Consider the following 23,231-nt stretch of genomic DNA (forward strand, 5'->3'; position numbering starts at 1 on the left):
AGCAGCAAATTGTAGAGCCATTCCTGAACAGGACAGTGCCTGAAACTACCTGGCAGATTAAAACTGTGTGCCCGACCGAGACTCGAACTCGGGACCCTTGCCTTTCGGGGGCAAGTGCTCTACCAACTGAGCTACCAAAGCACGACTCAGGCCCGGTACTCACAGCTTTACTTCTGCCAGTACCTCGTCTCTTACCTTCCAAACTTTACAGAAGCTCTCCTGCGAACCTGCAGAACTAGCACTCCTGAAAGAAAGGATATTGCGGAGACACGGCTTAGCCACAGCCTGGGGGATGTTTCCAGGATGAGATTTTCACTCCACAGCGGAGTGTGCGCTGATATGAAACTTCCTGGCAGATTAAAACTGTGTGCCCGACCGAGACTCGAACTCAAGACCTTTGCATTTTACGGGCAAGTGCTCTAACAACTGAGCTACCGAAGCACGTCTCACGCCCGGTACTCACAGCTTTACTTCTGCCAGTACCTTGTCTCCTACCTTCCAAACTTTACTGAAGCTCTCCACAATATCCTTTCTTTCAGGAGTGCTAGTTCTGCAGGTTCGCAGGAGAGCTTCTGTAAAGTTTGGAAGGTAGAAGACGAGTTACTGGCAGAAGTAAAACTGTGAGTACCGGTCGTGAGTCGTGCTTCGGTAGCTCAGTTGGTAGAGCACTTGCCCATGAAAGGCAAAGGTCCCGAGTTCGAGTCTCGGTCGGGCACATAGTTTTAATCCGCCAGGAAGTTTCATATCAGCGCACACTCCGCTGCAGAGTGAAAATCTCATTCTGGAAATATCCCCCAGGATGTGGCTAAGCCGTGTCTCCACAATATCCTTTCATTCAGAAGTGCTAGTTCTGCAGGTTCGCAGAAGAGCTTCAGTAAAGTTTGGAAGGTAGGAGACGAGGTACTGGCAGAAGTAAAGCTGTGAGTACCGGACGTGAGTCGTGCATCGGTAGCTCAGTTGGTAGAGCACTTACCCGCGAAAGGCAAAGGTACCCAGTTTGAGTCTCGGTCAGTCACACAGTTTTAATCTGCCAAGAAGTTTCATACCAGCGCACACTCCGCTGCAGAGTGAAAATCTCATTCTGGAAATATCCCGCAGGCTGTGGTTAAGCCGTATCTCCGCAATATCCTTTCTTTCAGGAGTGCTAGTTCTGCAGGTTCGCAGGAGAGCTTCTGTAAAATTTGGAAGGTAGGAGATGAGGTACTGGCAGAAGTAAATTTGTGAGTACCGGGCGTCAGTCGTGCTTCGGTACGTCAGTTGGTAGAGCACTTGCCCGCGAAAGGCAAAGGTACCCAGTTCGAGTCTCGGTCAGGCACACAGTTTTAATGTGCCAGGAAGTTTCATATCAGCGCACACTCCGCTGCAGAATGAAAATCTCATTCTGGAAACATCCTCCAGTCTGTGGCTAAGCCGTGTCTCCGCAATATCCTTTCTTTCAGGGGTGCTAGTTCTGCAGGTTCGGAGGAGAGCTTCTGTAAAGTTTGGAAGGTAGGAGACGAGGTACTGGCAGAAGTAAAGCTGTGAGTACCGGAAGTGAGTCGTGCTTTGGTAGCTCAGTTGGTAGAGCACTTGCCCGTGAAAGGCAAGGGTCCCGTATTCGAGTCTCGGTCAGGCACACAGTTTTAATCTGCCATGAAGTTTGATATCAGCGCACACTCCGCTGCAGAGTGAAAATCTCATTCTGGAAACATCTCCCAGGCTGTGGCTAAGCCGAGTCTCCACAATATCCTTTCTTTCAGGAGTGCTAGTTCTGCAGGTTCACAGGAGAGCTCCTGTAAAGTTTGGAAGGTAGGAGACGTGGTACTGGCAGAAGTAAAGCTGTGAGTACCGGGCGTGAGTCGTGCTTCGGCAGCTCAGTTAGTAGAACACTTGCCCGCGAAAGGCAAAGGTACCCAGTTCGAGTCTCGGTCAGGCACACAGTTTTAATGTGCCAGGAAGTTTCATATCAGCGCACACTCCGCTGCAGAATGAAAATCTCATTCTGGAAACATCCTCCAGTCTGTGGCTAAGCCGTGTCTCCGCAATATCCTTTCTTTCAGGGGTGCTAGTTCTGCAGGTTCGGAGGAGAGCTTCTGTAAAGTTTGGAAGGTAGGAGACGAGGTACTGGCAGAAGTAAAGCTGTGAGTACCGGATGTGAGTCGTGCTTTGGTAGCTCAGTTGGTAGAGCACTTGCCCGTGAAAGGCAAGGGTCCCGTATTCGAGTCTCGGTCAGGCACACAGTTTTAATCTGCCATGAAGTTTGATATCAGCGCACACTCCGCTGCAGAGTGAAAATCTCATTCTGGAAACATCCCCCAGGCTGTGGCTAAGCCGAGTCTCCACAATATCCTTTCTTTCAGGAGTGCTAGTTCTGCAGGTTCACAGGAGAGCTCCTGTAAAGTTTGGAAGGTAGGAGACGAGGTACTGGCAGAAGTAAAGCTGTGAGTAGTGGGCGTGAGTCGTGCTTCAGTAGCTCAGTTGGTAGAGCACTTGCCCGCGAAAGGCAAAGATCCCGAGTTCGAGTCTCGGTCGGGCACACAGTTTTAATCTGCCAGGAAGTTTCATATCAGTGCACACTCCGCTGCAGAGTGAATATCTCATTCAGGACAGTGCCTGTCCACTTGTGGCATGTATATCTATTAATTGGTTGTGTGGTATAGATGTATTTCCATGGACAGCAGGAGCCTGATATCTGTTCTCAATAGAACATGTGTTAGATCAGCTTGGATGTCTACTCCATCCCAGTGCCAGTATCCAGGATATGAAGGACCGGTTATAATAATTTTGGACCAGGTTGCCTCATGAGAGGGTACAATGGCTTTATGTACGCTCCCCAACAGAATCATTGCATGCATCCTAGCTAGAGAGGGTGCAACATCATATTGATAAGTGGGCTCATACTGTTCTTGTAAATTTAACTCTTTGTAGTAGAGACTACTTTTATTTATTTATTGCTGGGCTTGTGTCAGGGGATGCCCATATCAGTGGCACCTGGATTGCAGTAAACAAAATATGATACATTTATCTCTGTTATATAGTGTCTTGTGTTACTTAATGTGACTACTACTTTTTCATGTAATTAACTAAAAAACGTAAACTTAAAATGGCAAAGAAATACATCTGGAAAACATGCATAACACAAATCTCACAGTAGGTGTAATTAAAGAGTAAATTTTACTACATACATTACTTTGTCTTTAAGGTGCCAAGATGTTTTATTTTGACATTGCAGTAGCACAGCATGGTTTTATGTCAACTGGCAATATTAAATTTATTGAGAAGTCAATCATAAACAAACACTTCATATTGATAAGTACGTAGCCCCTAAGTATGGCTTTAGGTCCCGGAAAGAGTGGCCATGTATATGTGAACTGTTTTTGTTATGTGAATGTGTGTGGATTTAGTGTCTGCACCTGAAAAAGGACTTTGTCCTATAGCTGAATAATATTTCATGGTATCTTTCATTTGGCCAATCTGCCACTCAATGAATCATATGTGATAAGTGGCAGTCTATCCATTCCATATCGTTGTTACTCCATCCTAAACTTTTAGTTGCCTGCTTTTGTGTACTCTAATTTGGTTAATGTCATCATTACCTGTTACCACTATGAAATAATTATTCAAGTTGGTCACAGTCTTGCTTCACTTTAAAAAGCAAAAACCAAACAGAAAACATCAGTAGCTTGTAAAATAATGTACCTTTAGAAGTGTGGAATATATACTCCAGTGGTTATACAAGTTGTCTGCATACAATATTAAGTGTACTAGATACTGTGGTCATACAACTGAAAAGATAAATCATTCATTATGCCCATACTGTACTGTACAGATAGTGCTTGCTATGTGTCAAAATAATTAACTCATTAAGTATGAATTGTGACTTACATTATTATTCATTAGTACATGAATGTAATAAACATTTTTGCCTTTGATTGTTTGAGGAGGCACTTGAACTATATCAGTTTACTAAGTCTCTTTGTTTTGCAAACAATAGGAATTTGTTTTCAATGAAGTGGCTTTATACAACAACATAGAAATGAAGATTATTCCACTTTTAATTCTGAAAATGAATTGCAGAGATATAATTTATCTGCAGTGTTTAAGAAATTGATAGTATTAGTAACAATACCCAAGGCATTTTGAGACTTATTGTAATGTGATATAACCCTTTTGAGTGTGGAATGCACTTTGAATTTCTTTTTAAGGTTTCTTTGTTTTACTCATTACATAAATATTCACATTTTCTTACATTTTATAGTTTGTTAACATATAGATGTGCTAACACACACACACAGACACACACACACACACACACACACACACACACACACACACACACACACTATTTTTCCAATAATTAGTATTCTGTTTTTTTTTTTGTGTACATTTATGTATTATTTAAATGTTTTCAATCATGTTGGCATTACACCCTCAAAGATGACACATACTCTCTTTTTCCACATAACTCTCCATAAGTAACATGTGTCTTTGGTTAGCAACTGAGTAATAGGATTCCAATAGTTAACACAAATAAACTGAGTGTGTTGAACTGTGCATAATCAGAACAAATAGTGGTACAATAAATATGGATATTGGCCCATTCAGGGAGTGAGGAGGTCTCCCAATGGTGTGAAGTTACACAATCGAGAATTGCAGGGAACAGAGGATCTCCTGAACATGAGTATGGAGATTCAGCAAATGACAATCTGAGCAGAAAAACACGCACTGGAGTAGAAGGAATAATTAAAAGAGGAGAGATAAGTGGTCACCATTGAAGAACACTAGCAATGAGTAACAAAGGAGGTAATGAATTCAAAAACTATCAACACAGCTATGTTTGACAATTTAAATTTAAATGAAGGATCAAGTCCCTGCAGGGGGACTTGGAGGACAGCACTGTTTGATAACTCGTTTAGCACACAACGTACACAAGAAAAGAGTAATATATCAAGGGAAAATTCTTTGCTAACAAATGTACAGCTAATATGAGATAAAAACAAAGATAATAGATATCACAGTGATACAGTAGGCCCGTTTTATGTATTTTTTCATGGAGTTAATAATGCTACTGAACTGTCAAAGAAAAACATCTTGGCACCTTAAAGACAAAGGAATGTATGTAGTAAAAGTTACTCTTTAATTACACATACTGTAAGATTTGTGTCATGCACGTTTTCCAGACGTATTTCTTTTCCATTTTAAGTTTAAGTTTTTTAGTTAATTACATTGAAAAGTAGCAGCCACACTAAGTAACACAAAACACTATATAACCAAGATAAATGTATTTGGAAAGATATTTTGTTTTCTGCAATCCAGATGCCACTGATATGGACAACACACACACAGGCCTGGCAAAAAGAGTGAAGCACCCAGAAGGAGAGGAGGAACCAAAATGAAACTTAAGGGGATGAGAGGGTATTGCAATGGTTACAAAACCGCGTTAAATTTAAAAAGAACAGTATGAGCCCACTTATCAACATGATGTTGCATGATTCTGTTGGGGAAAGTATCATAAAGCCATTGTACCCTCTCATGAGGCAACCGGGTCCAAAAGTCCGGTCCTTCATATCGTGGATACTGGCACTAGGATGGAGTTGGCATTCGAGATGATCTCACACATGTTCTATTGAGAACAGATATCAGGTTCCTGCTGTCCATGGAAACACATCTATACCACACAACCAATTAATAGATAATGTGCCACAAGTGGACAGGCATTGTACTGTTCATGAATGGCTCTACAATATGTCGCTTGAAGTATTAATACATGAGGACACAGGTTGCCCGTGACATACTACTGTGTTGTCAAAGTTTCCACAGTTGCTATCAACCATGACCTGAAGTCATTCCTGATGTTTTCCCACAACATAATGCCAGGAGTAACTTCATGGTGACTCTCCAATCACTGGAAACTGGGACCGCACCCCTGGTCACTGCCAGACTTGCTGAAACACTCATCTGTAACAGTGGGGAACCGTAATTCATTGCTGAACACATGCAGCACCATTCAACAGCAGTCCATGCTTCCTAGTCATGGCAACACTCCAATGCAGCCATTTCTATTGTGTTAACAGCTGCGTAAGCATGGAACAATAATTCTATAGTTCAGCTGATGCTAGTCTCCAACCAATGTTGTCATATGACGCAGTATGCAAGGAGTCCATTACTTGTTCTCGGATAGCAGTCACCAGTGAAGAGGTTACAATGTGCTTGGTGCACAGTACAATGATCCCTTATGGCGGTCAGGTGTGGTCAGCCAGAAACTTAACAATCAGTATGCCTGCCCTCGTATTTCTATACAGTCCATCAGGTCACTGCCACACATGAATCATCCACAAATCTGGATACTACATGATTCAACTAGCTTGCCAAATGGACAGCCACAATAAGGCTCCTTTCAAATTCTGTCAGATTCCGATAATGCTGCCTCACATGAGTGTTTGGCATCACTGTGTCCTTCATAGTGATCATTCAGTATCTGATACTGAAAGTTCATGTCCCTTATATACCCTACCAGTCATGTAACAACATTAAACATGAACAGCTGCAATGGACTCTGGTAGCCTTTCTATCTGCCAAAGAGAATTTCAGCTTTAATCATTTACCTGTCCACTGATGACATGTACACATACAAAGTTACATAGACATCCAACTCTGTCTTACAGGTGCTTCAGCTTTTTGTCAGGCAGTGTATATGTGTAAGAAATATTTCCAGTTTTGAATAACTTACTTCTTCTGCTATGTTCTTCAACTCTTCTGATACCACCTTTCCTGCTTGTTGAACCATACTGTGGAATATACTGTTCTTGTCACTGAGCAGAATGTGCGGATGGTCAAATTCCTGAAATTAAATCCAAAAGTATGCACTAATGAAAGAAACAGTGTAAAAAAATGAGAATACCTCTTGTTTGACTCATGCTTTATAACAGTGCAAAATACAAGAGGGAATAACAACAAAATGACAATTAAATAAATTATGAGAAAAAGGAGAAAACTCACTGAATAGCAGAAGCATTGATTTTGTCAACAGGAACACAAAGGAGAAAGAAAACTTGCTAGTCTTTGGAATAAATCCATTGTCATACTAGAGTACTGATATAAACAAAATATGTACACATACACCTTTGCCCCTACCATCATACCAGGACTGTGTGATGATAGGGGGACTAAATTGAGGTGAGTTTTGAGGGAGGAGAGAAAAGATGCAGAAAGAGAGGCTGGGATGGATAGCTAGTGGCTCAGAGGGAGACAGCAGGTTTGCTAGCTACGAATGTAGAAGGGAGGGGTGGCAGTGGTGCAAGTTAGGCATGTGATGTATGGGTACTAGAGTCAGTGGGCTACAGCACACAACAAGGGTGACATGGAGATGCGGACTGGGATGGAGTGGCAGCCACTCAAATCAAGGGTGTTGTGCACATGATACATAATAAAAGCCCTGGCAAAGAATGGCATTCATTTGTTCCAGTCCACGATATTATTGGATCATGGGAGTGCTCCTTTGTAGCTGAATGTTATGCCACTGGATGGTCAACTTTGTTCTTGGCCATAGTTTGGCAGTGGCCATTCACGCTTATGGACAGCTGGTTGGTTGTCGTGCCAGCATAAAAGTTGTGCAGTGATTGCTGCAGAGTTAGTAATGACATGGCTGCTTTCACTTGTGTCCCTACCTCAAGATAAGCCAGTAACAGGACTGGAGTAGGGAGTGCTGGGTGGATGGATTGGGCAGATCTTGCATCTCAGTTTTCCACAGGGTTATGATCCCGGTGTTAAGTGTTGGGAGTGGAGTATACCAGGATGTTGAAGAGTTTGGGTGGGTGATGGAATACCACTATGATAGGGGTGGGAAGGGAGTTTAGTGGGACATCCCTCATTTCCAGGAATGATGATACATAATAAAAGCCCTGGCAAAGAACGGCATTCATTTGTTCCAGTCCAGGATATTATTGGATCATGAAGGGAGTGCTCCTTTGTAGCTGATATCTGATTCTTGCAGGTGGTGGGAGGATTAGGGATGTGCAAGGATATGGCACGGAAAATCTGTTTGTGGACAAGGTTTTTGAGATAGGGGGTGGGGATAGGGATGTAGTATTGTCTGTGAAGGCCCTCATAAGGTTTTTGGCATAATGGACAAGGGAGTTCTCGTTACTACTCCATGAGTGGCCAGGCTGATGGGAGTGATTCTCTGGTATGGAAGTGGGTTTCATATGGCACAGGTGTGGATGGAACCATCGGATAGGTGAATGTGAAGTCAAGCAATGTGAAACATTGCTTTGGGAGGACCAGGTGAAGTGGATGGAAGAGATGTTGAGGTTGCAAAAGAATGAGGATAGGGTATCTTAGCCATCAGTCCAGGCCATGGAGATATCATTAGTGAATCTGAACCAGATAAGGGGTTCGGGTTTTTGGGTGGCTTGGAAGGTTTCCTCTAGATGGCCCATAGAAAGGCTGGCATAGAAGGATGCCATGCGGGTCCGTGAATTTGTTTATATACCTCCACCTCAAACGAGAAGTAGTTGTGTGTCAGGTGTAGGTGGTAAGTGGTACAAGGAATGGGGTAGTGGGTTTGGAATCTGAAGGTAATCAGGAGATGTAGTGTTCAATAGCAGTAAGGCCATTGGCAGAGGGGATGCTTATGTATAAGAAGATGGTATCAACAGTGATGAATTGGGATTGAGAAGGTGGTTTGTTGGGTGTGTGGCATGCCATTGGTGTGAAGAGGGAGATGAACTCAGGAGAGAGATCCTGGGATGGGCTTCTGCATTTCGGTAGGGATTGGATGTTATGGTGGACATCTGGGATGGGATCGCTGGCAGAGCTTGTGTTGGAGGAGTCAGACAGTTGGCAAAAGCCTTCTGTCAAGTAACCACTGTGATTCATAATGACAGTGGTGGCACTTATGTCTGCAAGTCCTAAAATTCCAATGTCTCCTTTGGGGATAAAGTATGTAAACAAATCTGTGGCACAGTCATGGGTACTTTCATGGCAACTGCCTGTGTCAAATTTTTTATGGGTCATCTAGAGAAAATGTCACTAGTCTCTTGTAACCCTAAATCCCTTGTCTGGTTCAGAATCATCGATGATTTCTTCATGATCTGGATTCAGGTCCAAGACCCCACCTAATTTGTGGAGGGAAGAAGAAGAAATGAAAAAGAACAAGAGTGTAAATATGTTCCTGTTCCTACCTTCACACGTGATGAAAAATTAACTATTTTATATACATTGGATGATATTTATGTAATGTAAATTGTCTACAAATGACTATGTAAATAAGAATCATTATTGTATTAGAGATAAAATAATAACAACCACTTACTCGTTTGTGTTAAATTTTTCCATAAGTATTTATAGTAAAATTTCTGTCAAAGTACTCTGAGCAATTCATTAACTAATGTACATAAATTTATTATGCTTGATTTCCTAAATGAAAATTTTATGTGTTTGGATCTACACAATAAATCATATTTTTTTTATAGTCCTTCATCTTTTGGTATGTCCAGCAAAGTTGCTTTTCTCATTATTTTGTTGAAGCACTATGACCTGAAAGTTGATCTAAAACCTAGAATAGGGCGCCAACTTCAGCTATGTCTGATATCTTATTAGCATGTAATCTTCTACTTGTAAATCTCAAAAGACACAGATTACCTTTACATATTTCTAAAATAATATTGTTTTCTGATTGAAAATGCAACCTTACCTTTAGATTACCATTGTCCATAACTAGAACCTTATCACTGTCAATAATGGTGTGCAGTCGATGAGCAATGGTAAGTACTGTGCAATCAGTAAACCTCTCATGGACTGTTTGCTGTATAAGTGAGTCAGTCCTGAAATTACAGTCATCATTCAGTGGAAATAAGATTTCTAAATGTCATCATCTAGCAAATCTGCATAATTATTACATTACAATTTGCTGATAAGCTATCCTTTGAAATAAGCATTGACACCATTGATCACATACATGTTAGTTTGTGACTTTTGTACATTTGCAGATAATAATGTATCATTATCAGTGTGTGTGTGTGTGTGTGTGTGTGTGTGTGTGTGTGTGTTTGTGTGTGTGTGTGAGAGAGAGAGAGAGGAGAGAGAGAGAGATTTTATTTTATTTATCCATCTGATGAGAGAGTGAGTGAGTGAGAGAGAGAGAGAGAGAGAGAGAGAGAGATTTTATTTTATTTATCCATCTGTAGACAATAAATATTGTATGGATATTGTCCAAGTGTAATGTAAATTTAAGGTAAACCATTCCAAGGAAATGGAACACAGAAATGTACAAATAAAACAGTACAGGTGAAAATATATAAGGTCATACAATACATAGTAGCACACAATAATACAAGATCATACAATACATAGTACCACAGAATAATAATAATAAAAAAATGTAGAATACATAGTAGAACAATTTTATATAGATGTATACTTGTGGTGTTATAACTGCATCTTTTTTTCCACAGGGCTTTACTTTTGTCCTCCCTAGACAGCACATCCTGTTTGTCAAGTAGAAACATTGTTCAAGTAGGATTTTTTTAAAGTCTGCTTTAAATATGTTTTCATCTTCTAACTCTATGATGTTGACTGGCAGTCTGTTGTAAAGTTTTGTACTGTAGCGACTGACATACCTTTGAGGCTTTGTTCTTCTTGTTCATTGTATAGAGTGCTGTGCTACTTAGGGTATTGTAGTTATGGAAGTCTACATTTGTTTCAAAATCTGCAAGGTGGATCCTGATATAAAACACATTTTTGTATATATAATGAACGTACTGTTAGTATTTTAAGGTTTTTGAATATGGGTTTGCAGTGAGCCTGTTTGGATAACTGTGTGTTATTATTCATATAGCCCTCTTCTGTATCAATAAAATTTGTTTTAGGCAGCAAATGGTGGCATGTAAAAATACTATTCTGCATATTGCAAGAGACAAAAAATAGCTGGAATATGCAATCCTCACACCCTCTGAGGTACAAACATTAGTAATAATTCTACGAGCAAAACAGGCTAAATTTACTTTCTGTGAAAGTTTCTTTATATAGTCATTGCATTTTAAGTTTTCATTAACATGAATCCTCAGCAATTTTCCAGATGTCACTCTGTCTATGGCTTTGTCCCCAACAACAGATCAAGATTTATATTTTGGCTTATTTTTCTGAACTGCATGTAATTTGTTTGACTTGAATTTGGTGTCAACCTGTTTGTGTTGAACTTTAAGACTTGATCACTATTTTTTGGAGAAATGCTTTGGTGCACATGTTATCATACTAGTATCATCAGCAAATAGTATGGCATTTGCTGCACCACCTGATGTGTGGATGTCATTTATATAGACAAAAAACAATATGGGACACAGAATACTGCCTAGTGTTACTCATATTTCTGGTACTAAATTTATTTTGTGGTTGGAGCAAGCTGACATCAGTTCTACAATCTGTGTTCTGTTTTGTAGCCATGATTGGAACCAGTTTTTGCCCATTCCTTGAATACCTAATACATCCAACTTTTCTAAAAGAATGCCATGATTGGCAGTATCAAATGTTTTGGAGAGATCTAACTGTACTCCTACAACACTACTGTCTGTTTCTGGATTTTTGATTATTTGTTTTGTGTATCACATTACAATTGTTTCTGTATTTTTACCTGTCTGGAAGCCTTGTTGATTACTATGTTCTTAACTCTTTAGCATTTTATTGTCATTTGGATATTTGTTGATTCTGTGCTTCATCAATTTTTCTAATGTTTTGAAAAATGCTGGAGGGAATGATATTGGCTGATAGTTTTTAAATTTATACTTGTTGCTGTTTTTAAATAATGGCTTCACTTTTGAGAGTTTCAGTCTTTCTAGAATGGTAAATTGGCTACGTGTGCCAAGACCCTTGCAATCTCTGGGGCTGTTATTGTTATGACAGACAATGCCACCTCATCTATGCTGCAGAGATTTTAGGTTTCAAGCTTTTTATCATTTTTAACACTTCATGTTCAAGTGTTGGCTCCACCCTGATGCCAGAAGCAGCTTTTGTAATTTCTAGTTTTTCTTGTTTTGTAAATTTAGAACTTAATGTTGTTGCATTTATGAAATAATTGTTTATATAATTTGGCAAATCTTGTTTTTTAATACTGACATTTTCTGCATTTTTGAGAATGACATCCTGGTATTTGCATCTCTTTCCAGTTTCAGCTTTCACAATACCCTATATAGCTTTTGATTTCTGTCGCAAATAAGCACCCAGCATTATGCTACTACCAGTAATGATGTAACTTCCGGGATCCTCCCGAAACCATCTGAAGATGAACCTGAAAAGGTTCAAAAACCGGTTCATGGAATAAAGAATTATTATTCAAAAAAGTGACTGGTTGCAGTTGTGTATAACTTATTTACATTCAATATACAGTCACGGTTCTAAAATATCCATAATGGATAAGCATAATCTTTTCAGATTGTCTTATTAAGCTTCTATTAGTCTTATTAAGCTACCATTATTTGTAAATTTTACCTTGGAAATTACTTTCTCGCAATTCCTAACATATTCTATGAACTACAGGTCTGTAGATGAAAATTGATCTCATTCTGAATTCCCCAGAAAATCCCTATGTAGTGTTCATGACTCATAAAATTACATTGTCTCAAAGAATAAAATATGGTTGATAAACTCAAATTATTTGTCAACAAAGGGACAATTCAAGCTATATTTTCGGTTAAAATTTGTTTGCATATATGAGGGATGTCTGAAAAGTTCTCAGCCCACCCACAATAAAACCTGTCCTAGCCGGATGTCAGTTCAACAACTAACAGTACATTTGTTTGCTAGGTTACATACAATACTTTTCATCATTTTTTTAATTTTATTTTTTATTGTAGTTTGATGTCCACAGTGTACACATTCTGAAAAATAGATAAAGAGAGAAAGCGTGTGGTTTGCAATACCCATTGTAAAACAGCATGAGTGCACAGGAGATCTGTAATGATTTGATGGAAATGTTAGTGGTGGATTCCCCTTCGTATTCCACTGTGAGAAAATAGGTAGTAGAATTCAAGTGGGGCAGCATGTCTGCCCGAGGTGCACCTGACAGTGCAAGACCCATAATGACCACTATGGAGTTTAAACATCACTGCTATTCAGGATATCATCATGGGAAATCAGCATGTAGCAGAGAGAGGGGGCAAATCTCAGGATCTCATTGGACACATTATAAGATCTGTACTTCATATGTACAAGGTTTGATGTTAATGGGTCCCAAGAATGTTGACAGTAGAAAACAAACACCAGGGACATGTGATGTCTACCAAAAATTTGACTCTTTTTGAGCCAGATCCTGTGACATTCTCAAACGTTTTGTGACAATGGATGAAGAATTTGTCCACCACTTTCAACCCAAATCCACAGTTTAACTGAAGCCGTGGAAACAACCTTCCTCACCCACCTCCAAGACGTTCAAGTCTGTTACATGAGCTAACAAAGTGATGGTCTCTAATTTTTGGGATTCAGCAGGTGTTATCCTAGCTGAACAGCTCAAAAAGGGTTAAACAGCGAATGGACCATATTATGATGCTCAACAAATTTTTTTTTGAGGGAGGCCATTGAAGTGAAATGCTTCAGCATGTGACAAAATGTGTGCCCCTTCATCTGAACCATATGGCTGTGAATACATCCCTCACTGTGATGTCTGGCCCCTCTGACTTTCATCTCTTCCCTAAGCTCAAGAAACATCTAGTTTGAACTCATTTTCGATCAGATGATAATGTCATGGCTGCAGTGGAGGCCTTTTGTGCCCTGCGGGAATAAATATTCTACACGGAGGATATAATGGACTTACAACAACAGTTGCAAAAGTGTGTGGCCCAAAAAGGGGACTACATTTATAAATAGCCATATACATGTGGACTGCTGTCAACCTTTATTGGGTGGGTCAAGAGCTTTTCAGTCACCCCTAATAAAATTTTAGGACAAAAGAAGGGTTTTGTATGTTTTTTGTGCCAAACAACAGGCGGAATGACGGTGACCCAGAAGGAAATGTAATTGGAAACATATGAGAGTGAATTTCTGGCCACAGCATTTGCTTTACAGCCAATGAAAGTCTTCCAACAAACTTGGTAATTGTGGAGTCATATATCTCAGACAAAAAATATTAAAGACTTGTGTATGTCTAGGTATACATTTTTTATGTTTCCAAGGAGTAAAGTTGGTGTCTCACTTGACTTTTGCAGCTGACCTATATTGCTGCCATTTGTAGGTAATGCAGTCAATAGTATATTTCCCTGCACAATTTTCCCCACCATTCCAAACCAACAAAAAACACACGGATCACATGTGAATCCAGAAAGATCATGATTGCAGATTTTAAAATATGATAAATTACTAGTGAAATACTATAGTTCAGCTTGCTAAAGTTGTATTCAGTTTGCCTATAGCTGTTAAATGATGTTTCCCAGCTCAGACTACACTTGAAACTGGCGTGTTTAATCAACTGCAAACAATGAACTTCTGTATGGTGTGGTACTGCTCCCAGATAGTCTGTCGCTGTGATCCATTAAGAGTGATACGATTTCCCAGTTGTCAAGATCCACAAGGTTGTGTGATTACACTGTCTATATTAATAAGCAACTATCTTGAGGTACAGAACCCAGACCCAGTTTCAGGTCACCTATCTAATAGCCTCCAGGCACAACAAAATTTTATTTTCAATATTTCATATAATAGTGACAGAATTTAAAAATTAAAATGCTGACATAATCTCCTAATTAAGAGTTATGTGAAAAGTTAAACACAGGAAGACAAGTATTATATTTATAAACTATGTACACAGTTTATAAATATGTGTAACTCACAATGTGCAAATATCCAGACTATATTCACGCTATATTTGAGAAGGAGTGCCCTTATTGACTTGCAAAAAAATTTAAATGTAATTTCAAAGCTGTAAGACACTACTTCTTGCTGACACCAGCCACTAAATAACACAAGGAAAAAAGATAATCTGTTACTAAATTTTCACTGTCCCTGCAGTAAAACTGTCACATTATGTATGATGTTTCAATTTTCTTTCTTCTGTATTTCTAACTGTATTCACAACACATTTTGCAGACAGCATCACATACAGCACTGACTGTACTTGATTGACACATAGTTAAGGAGGTGCATGAAAACAAAGTGCTAATTATCCACAATAGACTCATCCAGTGTCTGATAGTGATAGCACCTAGCAATTTCGAACAAACTTTAAACTTAATTTCAACCCCGTTTCAAAATGTTTCCTGGCTTAAATGTTTAACATCCAATATTTAACACATTACCTCATTTGTAAAGTAATCAGAAGTTTGAAGCTATTTTATACATAGGAGTCTGATTCTTTAAAAAACAGGGATTACTGGTTATACTGTAGGAGTGTACTCCACCAATGCCAATCTCAAGCCAGGAGCCTTGCCTTGCAAGTGATGAGCAAGGAGGAAGGAGTTACAAAAACCTAGGTCCATTTGGCTCCGGATGGTAGCACTCTGTGCCTCTTGCCAGCATAGAAATTGAAGAGTGGACAGTTTTGAAAGTGGAAGAGAATACAACAATCTCACTATAGAAAATGCAGAACAACTATCTTCCTCTGATATTACTTATAGCATCTATTTCTCTAGAGAAGTTTCTACAAAAGATATCAGTTCTCCATTTTAGGAGTGGCCTAAACCTATGATGGCAGTAGCTCTAAAATACCTTTTGAAGTGGATATAATAATAATAGCATATATATGAAATGGTACTTCAAAACCAATCTCAAAAAGGTTAGGGCCTACACTGCAAGCAATAAGCTGTTCTTGTGGTGCTGAGGGAACTGTGGGAAGTGGGCAGCTAGTCACCTATGCAATGAAAGTGGTCATCCTAAATGTGATGATCCTGATTGGAAAGGCAGAAGTGATGCTAGACTTCATGGAGTTGTAGAACGTTGAAATGTTGGAGCTTAGTGAAGTCAGGTGGAGAGGAAGAGGAAGGAGGAAAATAAGGGAAGGATACACACACTTCATTGGAGTGGTGGACAAGAGGACTAAAATGGAGTGGGTACAATAGTAAAACCAAACCCAGAACAATGCATGGAAGCACCAGAATACACAAGTGACAGGTTGCTACGAGTGAGAGATGATCTGTTTGTTCTTTGGAGGAGTATCTATAAGTTGTTAATATTTGTCTACATGTGTTGTTCCGTAATGAGAAACAAAGTTGTGATTTGTGCACTCTGTCATTACTGCATTTTCATGGCATAACATTTTTTGGTGCTGAAACCCAGGAAGTAGTGAACTAAGAAGAAAAGTACAGAACAACAAAGACGAACTGAACAACAGGAGGGCACACACATCTCTCTTAGAACAGAGATAAGTAAAACTAAAACACTGTTATATTTTAGGAGTACTACACAGGCTTTATGGCAGTAATAAAGTAATTGTATACTTAGGATATGAAGGAGATAAGATATTGCTTGTGTGCTTCCACTGCTGTTAAAATGAAGCTATTGTTTCATTAATAACAATAATAGGTGCTACATAGAAACAGTACTGAGAATGCACATATAACTAGTGCTGCCATCAGACCATTGTTTATTGAACTACTCAGACTACCTATCTTCAGATAATAATGATTCAGGAACAGCTGATCATGAGCTGACACTGCCATACACTACTGAATAATGTGAAGGATAGGATATGTGGACAACAATTCGGAAGCACAACTGCATGGCCTGAAGGGGAAAGAGAGAGAGAACATTAGGTGCTTTGGCACAGAAGTTGAAAAGTTGTCAGATGCTGTGAAATACACAGATTACAAATACTTTACAGAGATACTAAAAAGTGTTGTGGACTGGCTCACCAAACTAGATGAGGGCATTATGTCCTGTTAGATGATGAGTAATACAAGCTCTTTTCAGGTGATCTGGAGACATGGGCACAGTCTGGGAGCAATTTGGTCAGTCAGTCAGCAATGACCCACCAGTAACTACCATCAATAAATGCATATTTCTTCAAAGCTATCTTTCAGGACAGCAAAAGCATTTGGCAGAAGGTACTGCAGTGACTGTTGAGACATGCACAGAAATGAAGAGTATCCTCCTTTCTCATTTGAGGAACAAGGATCGGATACTTCAGGCCCACTTATCTTACATGGAAGCCATAAAACTCCTACAGTTAGCCAGCCCAGAGGAACTCAATTCAACATTCATCAAATGCCAGCAACATATTAAAGCTTTCCAGCCTCTTAGGAAAAACATGAATGGACACAGCTTTTCCAGATGACATTTGCTGCCACTGGATAATCCATGCCAAGTGGACAGTAGCATCCAAAGGAGACATTTTGCAACTGATGGAGCATCTGAGTGACGAAGTGCATGGGGTGCTTACCACACAGATGATACGTGGTAATATTTCCACCACCTCTAGTGCACACCCCACAGCTGCCACACTCTACATGCACATGAAATCTAAAAGACCAACCCAGAAAGGTATCAGAGTACCAGAACTATTCACCATCTTTTATAAATCTTGCAGTCACTGGACACAGGGCTGTAAGAAGATTGTATGTGTTAGTGATCTAATACATAAACTGAAATGAGCAAATAGATATTTTCTTCATCTCCAAAGTGGGATATAGTTTCAGATTGTAGGAAGAATGAAAAAAACTTGTGCTACGTGTAGATAGCTACAGCATAAGTCCATTTGTGATGAAGGAAATGATACTAAAATCCCTGCTGTTCAAACGTTATTGAGACTAAGTCAGGTACCTGTGTGCATGCAGTTGTGGTGAATTTGTCCATGCTGATTAGTCTTCTCTGTCCTCTGCTAATGACTTCAGATGATTTTGAGACTTTGAGGCTATAGGGCTTACTGCCATTCAAGTTCAATCTGTGAGCAGCAAGGACATGAGAATTCTTGGGGATTTGAGGGCATCTTTCTGTATAAAGCGGTCAATGATCAGTGGTTTCACTTCCCAAAACACAGGAAAAAACTCTTGTGAGTAGCAGAATGACTGCAGAGAAATGATTCAACCACCTAAGGACAAGATTTCAACATCAAGAAGCCTTTAAGAAAATGTAGTAAATTGAGGATAGTCTTGACGTGTCAAGTCACTAAAGCAATGCACCTTCTATGTGCGAGGTACTAGAGGCAGGATTGACTCTACTAACTGAGAAGATCCTAGAGATTTTATTGCGATTCAGACTACAGTCCACTGATATTGTCATGCAGGCATTCCTTCAGCTGGTCTTGAATGAAGAAGACAAAGGCTTAACTTCATTCTTCCAGTTCAAAACTAACCAGAACTAAATAGGACATCTTCAAATGATGGATGATATAACACAATACTGCTTCACTAGGCTCCCATTTGGCCTGACTCTCTGAAACTTTAAGAGAAAATGCCGACAAATGTATGCCATCATTTCCCACTGTAGTATCTCTCATAAATAGGAATACATACATGTATGGCTTTGTGATCCCAGTAGAAAGTGATGATTAGGTGATTACCATATGCTATGCATTTGTAGTGCTGATGAAACTGACCATTCTCCCCTTATTAAAATTGGCTACCATCTCTGAATAACTTAAAACTACTTGGAAGGCCAAATGGAGAGAACCCCCTGCACAAACTCAAGTTTTAGGTGTAGACTGGAACATTGAGGATAAGTACTGCTGTATCAACCCCTGTGAAATCACCAGGAAGTCATCAGAAAAGCCAATCACCAAACAACATCTGTAGTAATGTTTGGCAAGATCCTATGACACATGGTTAGACACTGGACTCGCATTCGGGAGGACGATGGTTCAATCCTGCGTCTGACCATCCTGATTTAGGTTTTCCGTGACTTCCCTAAATCACTCCAGGCAAATGCCGGGATGGTTCCTCTGAAAGGGCACAGCCGAATTCCTTCCCCATCCTTCCCTAATTCGAAGAGACCGATGACCACGCTGTCTGGTCTCCTTCCCCGAACAACCAACCTATGACACACTTTAATTGTTCTCCACTACCTGTGTTCTTGGAAAATTGTTACTGCGGGACACATGGTGCAGAGGAATTGCCTGGGATGAACCCAAATCATGGGACCTAGAAAAATGATGGTACACTTGGATATCTAACTTAGCATCATTGTCACAGGTATGTGCCAGCAGATGGCTGGCCATTGCTCATTGAAGAGACATTCAAGCATACATAATCTATGATGCATCCAAAAAGGCATAGGAGCAGCTCTGTACATTTGTACAGTTTTATAGAATAATGTCCTAGCTCATAATCTTATTAACAAGGTAACCATGCCACAACTGGAACTTTCAGCAGCAGTAATAGGTACCCAATTACAGTATTACTTCTGCCATGCAACAGATTTTAAAATCTCTCATGCGATATTGTGGACAGACACTACAGTCATACCACATCAGATTCACAGCAATCAAAACAGATCAAAGACCTTTGTTTGTAGTCATTTAATATAGTTACTAACTCACACAACTCCCACATAGTGGAGACACAGCTCAGGATGAAACAATCCACCTGATCATCAAGCAAGAGGACTTCTTGGAGGTCCAATACATTCCCTGAAACTATGGTGGTAAGGGCTGCTTTGCCTTGCACATCCACTTGAGTGTTGACCGTCTGATAATCAGACAGTAAACCAGTTACATCCTGAGATGAAGCAGAAGAAAAACCACAGTCAAGTTCTGTCTTTATCTACACTGACCAGCCTCATGGACCTATCTAAATTCAGCTCATGCTGCAGGCTCATTCATACTACAGCATGGACTCTCCGTTTTGTACACAACATTCATTAGGAGGAGAAATCCTTGGGAGAGCTTATAGTCACTAAACTATCAGCTGCTTGAAGACATTGGATATGAGTAACACAGAGAGAATCCTTCATTGGAAAACTACAAATGCCTCAAAGTAACTTACCACTGCTAAAAGAGTCCAAGATCTCACGGTATAACTTTTTCATGGAAGATGGACTGATATGCCTAGGAGGTCGACTAAAATGCATTAGCTCCAACAGGGAACAAAAACATCCAGTGCTTTTTGACAGTTCCCATCATTTTACACAGTTGAGAGCCAAACATCCACCTCCATCACCCTGGCATTCATTACGTACTGTTCGAACTGAATTTTTGATCCCCGAATTCATCTGGCAACCAATAGAGTCCTGCACTCTTGTTTCACATGTAATATCCAGAAGAACCCAGGAAGGTAACAAATTGAAACATCTCTGTCATTTGAATGAGTTACACCTGCTATACTATCTTCAAAAACATTCTATGCCTTAAATTTGGAACCACCACAACTCTGAAAAGTGTTAACCACCACAAAGACTTACTAGTTCCTTGTACACCATGGTATTATAGGGAAATTCATTACCTCACAAACAACTTAGTGGGGAGTGTAGTGGGAAAGAATAGTGGGAACTATAAAATGTTTTCTATGGTATGTATTGGAACTCACAAGGCCCAGTTATAACATTATTTGTTTATGGTTCATTTAAATTTTTATAATTTGTTTTCTTTACAATTTTCACATATTGGTATATGTAAAGTAAAGTGTACTATACTGGAGATTGAAGTTCTTTGCATTGTATGTGAGTAATGTATGTAAATTATTATTACGTTAAATAATTTTCTGTTGACATTTTGTATTTAAAAATATTTGTGTGTATAAATTGTTCATGTTGATGGTCACACTTAGGAACAATGTAAGACATAAGTATTATGTAAAAGCCAGTGTGCTTTTGTTTTGAAACAAAAGTGGCTCTGGGGAGTGGAAAAGGTACCAAGGATGAATTGGTGTGCTACCTAGAGCAAGTGTGGCAAATAAGTTGCACAGTCTGTAGGCAGCAGATACTGAGCCGGAGAAGCTTTGCCTGCAAATTTGCACAATATTGCCTTGGATGAAGACTGCAAATGGCTCATGACATACTTGCAAGTTGGTGGGCTACTGTATTTAAAATTGAATGATGCCAAGAAGAGAAACTGAGCACATACAGCAAGATACTTACAGGCTGCACTGCGGATAGTGTACCTGTCATAATTAGTTGCACACCCGAGCCTACAGCCACCAGATAGGGTTGTTTTTGTATTTTCATTTTTGTATGATGTAAACCATTAATTTAAACTGTGTTTTAATAATCATTCTTGAACTTTAAAGAAACTGGTTCATCCTGTCATTTCATCCTAATCATACTCCTATATAGGGCTCCATCCTGGTGTTTGATTAATTCAAGTATCCTGTTTTACAGACTTATGAAGTGTCAAGTTAATATAAAGAGGCACCATTTAAATTGTTTTTGAGTAAATAATAAAAAAAGTTTTCTTAACTATTACAAAGTGTTATAGTAAAAGTTTGCTTATGTAAAATTCAGTCAGAGTGAAGCCAAGTTACTAGAATCTGTAAAATGACTATAAAGAGTTATTTCAAAGAATAATAGCTTTTGAAAGTAAATTACAGTAAGAAAGAGGTTTTATTGAAGTGAAATGTTCAGTATAAAAAGTGTGTGCTTTAGTATCTAAGTATTTTAGTATTTAAATAAAATAGAAAGAAACTTCCACATGGGAAAAATATATTAAAAACAAAGATTCCAAGACTTACCAAGCGGGAAAGTGCTGGTAGATAGGCACAATGAATAAAACACACAAACACACACACAGAATTTTGAGCTTTCGCAACCGGCGGCTGCTTCATCAGGAAAGAGAGAAGGAAAAGGAAAGATGAAAGGATGTGTGTTTTAAGGGAGAGGGTAAGGAGTCATTCCAATCCCGGGAGCGGAAAGACTTACCTTAGGGGGAAAAAAGGATAGATATATACTCGTGCACGCACACACACACACACACACACACACACACACACACACACACACACACACACACACACACACACACATATATCCATCCATACATACACAGACATAAGCGGACATATTTAAAGGCAAAGAGTAAGGGCAGAGATGTAATTCAAGGCGGAAGTGTGGAGGGAATGACCAGCAACAAACTGTCCATTCGCATGAATGGACACAGTCAGACAGTGTTTGTTGGTAATGAGGATCACCCTGTGGCTAAACATGCCTTGGTGTACGGCCAGCACATCTTGACACAGTGTTACACCATCCGAGTTATCTGGATACTTCCCACCAACACCAACCTATCCGAACTCTGGAGATGGGAACTTGCCCTTCAATATATCCTCTCTTCTCGTTATCTACCAGGCCTCAATCTCCGCTAATTTCAAGTTGCCACCACTCATACCTCACCTGTCTTTCAACAACATCTTTGCCTTCACACTTCCGCCTCAACTTACATCTCTGCCCTTACTCTTTGCCTTTAAATATGTTCGCTTATGTCTGTGTATGTATGGATGGATATGTGTGTGTGTGTGTGTGTGTGTGTGTGTGTGTGTGTGTGTGTGTATGTGCGCGAGTATATACCTATCCTTTTTTCCCCCTAAGGTAAGGCTTTCCGCTCCCGGGATTGGAATGGCTCCTTACCCTCTCCCTTAAAACCCACATCCTTTCAACTTTCCTTTTCCTTCCCTCTTTCCTGACGAAGCAGCTGCCGGTTGCGAAAGCTCGAAATTCTGTGTGTGTGTTTGTGTGTTTTATTCATTGTGCCTATCTACCGGCGCTTTCCCGCTTGGTAAGTCTTGGAATCTTTGTTTTTAATATATTTTAGTATTTAAGTTTATTGATTATGGAAAGTGCTTTTCTAGAAGTCCCACCTGGCCAAAATTTTTTAGCTTCCTTGAAGTTATCTACTGGGTCTTTTCTCTTTTAAAAATTTATGTATGAGGGTGTAGTAGTCAAATTCCAGAGTCTGCACCAACATATTTACATGGAGTAATATTTATTTGAAGAAGCAACTTACACAGTAGCAAGAAAGTAGGCAAAATTCATACATCTGCTTTTCCAGTACTTCACTGGTTCATTGACTGGCTAGGCTGGGGACCATTAGTACGTGTTTTAAACCACTAAATGAACTTGGAACTGAGTTGTCCTAGTTTCAGTATAATATTATTCATAATGCATTTCTGTCTAAACACTGAGTAAGATTGTAAGAAAAGAATGAATAATCTGATTTACTTATCCATTAGACACAACACACAGTCAAATCCTGTAAAAAGGGTAACTCTATTGATTAGCTTTTCCAATAAACAGGATTATCCTCCCATAGTGTACTTTATTTGGAAACTAAACTAAATTTAGAGAGACGGCTATACGTGGCAACACAGAGACAGGGTTTTCTATTTAGGTGAAAGGCACATTAAATTACA

General features: G+C 39.5%; 1 protein-coding gene and 1 non-coding gene across 3 annotated transcripts in view; one reads left to right on the forward strand and one right to left on the reverse strand.

The window, feature by feature from the left end:
* Window positions 1-23,231, reverse strand: part of LOC126334857 (probable multidrug resistance-associated protein lethal(2)03659) — a 420,094-nt gene that overhangs the window by 21,153 nt on the left and 375,710 nt on the right. For both annotated transcript variants that reach the window (XM_049997527.1, XM_049997528.1), the window contains exons 24-25: window positions 9,674-9,803; window positions 6,710-6,820 (exon numbers count right to left, since the gene is read on the reverse strand). In XM_049997527.1, the coding sequence (XP_049853484.1) occupies window positions 6,710-6,820; window positions 9,674-9,803 (241 nt within the window). The remainder of the gene's footprint in view (window positions 1-6,709; window positions 6,821-9,673; window positions 9,804-23,231) is intronic.
* On the forward strand, window positions 642-716 carry Trnas-uga (transfer RNA serine (anticodon UGA)). The gene has a single exon. It is a non-coding gene; the product is annotated as a tRNA-Ser (tRNA).

This window comes from Schistocerca gregaria, chromosome 2 (assembly GCF_023897955.1).
Source record: "Schistocerca gregaria isolate iqSchGreg1 chromosome 2, iqSchGreg1.2, whole genome shotgun sequence".
In the NCBI taxonomy this organism is placed as follows: Eukaryota; Metazoa; Arthropoda; class Insecta; order Orthoptera; family Acrididae; genus Schistocerca; species Schistocerca gregaria.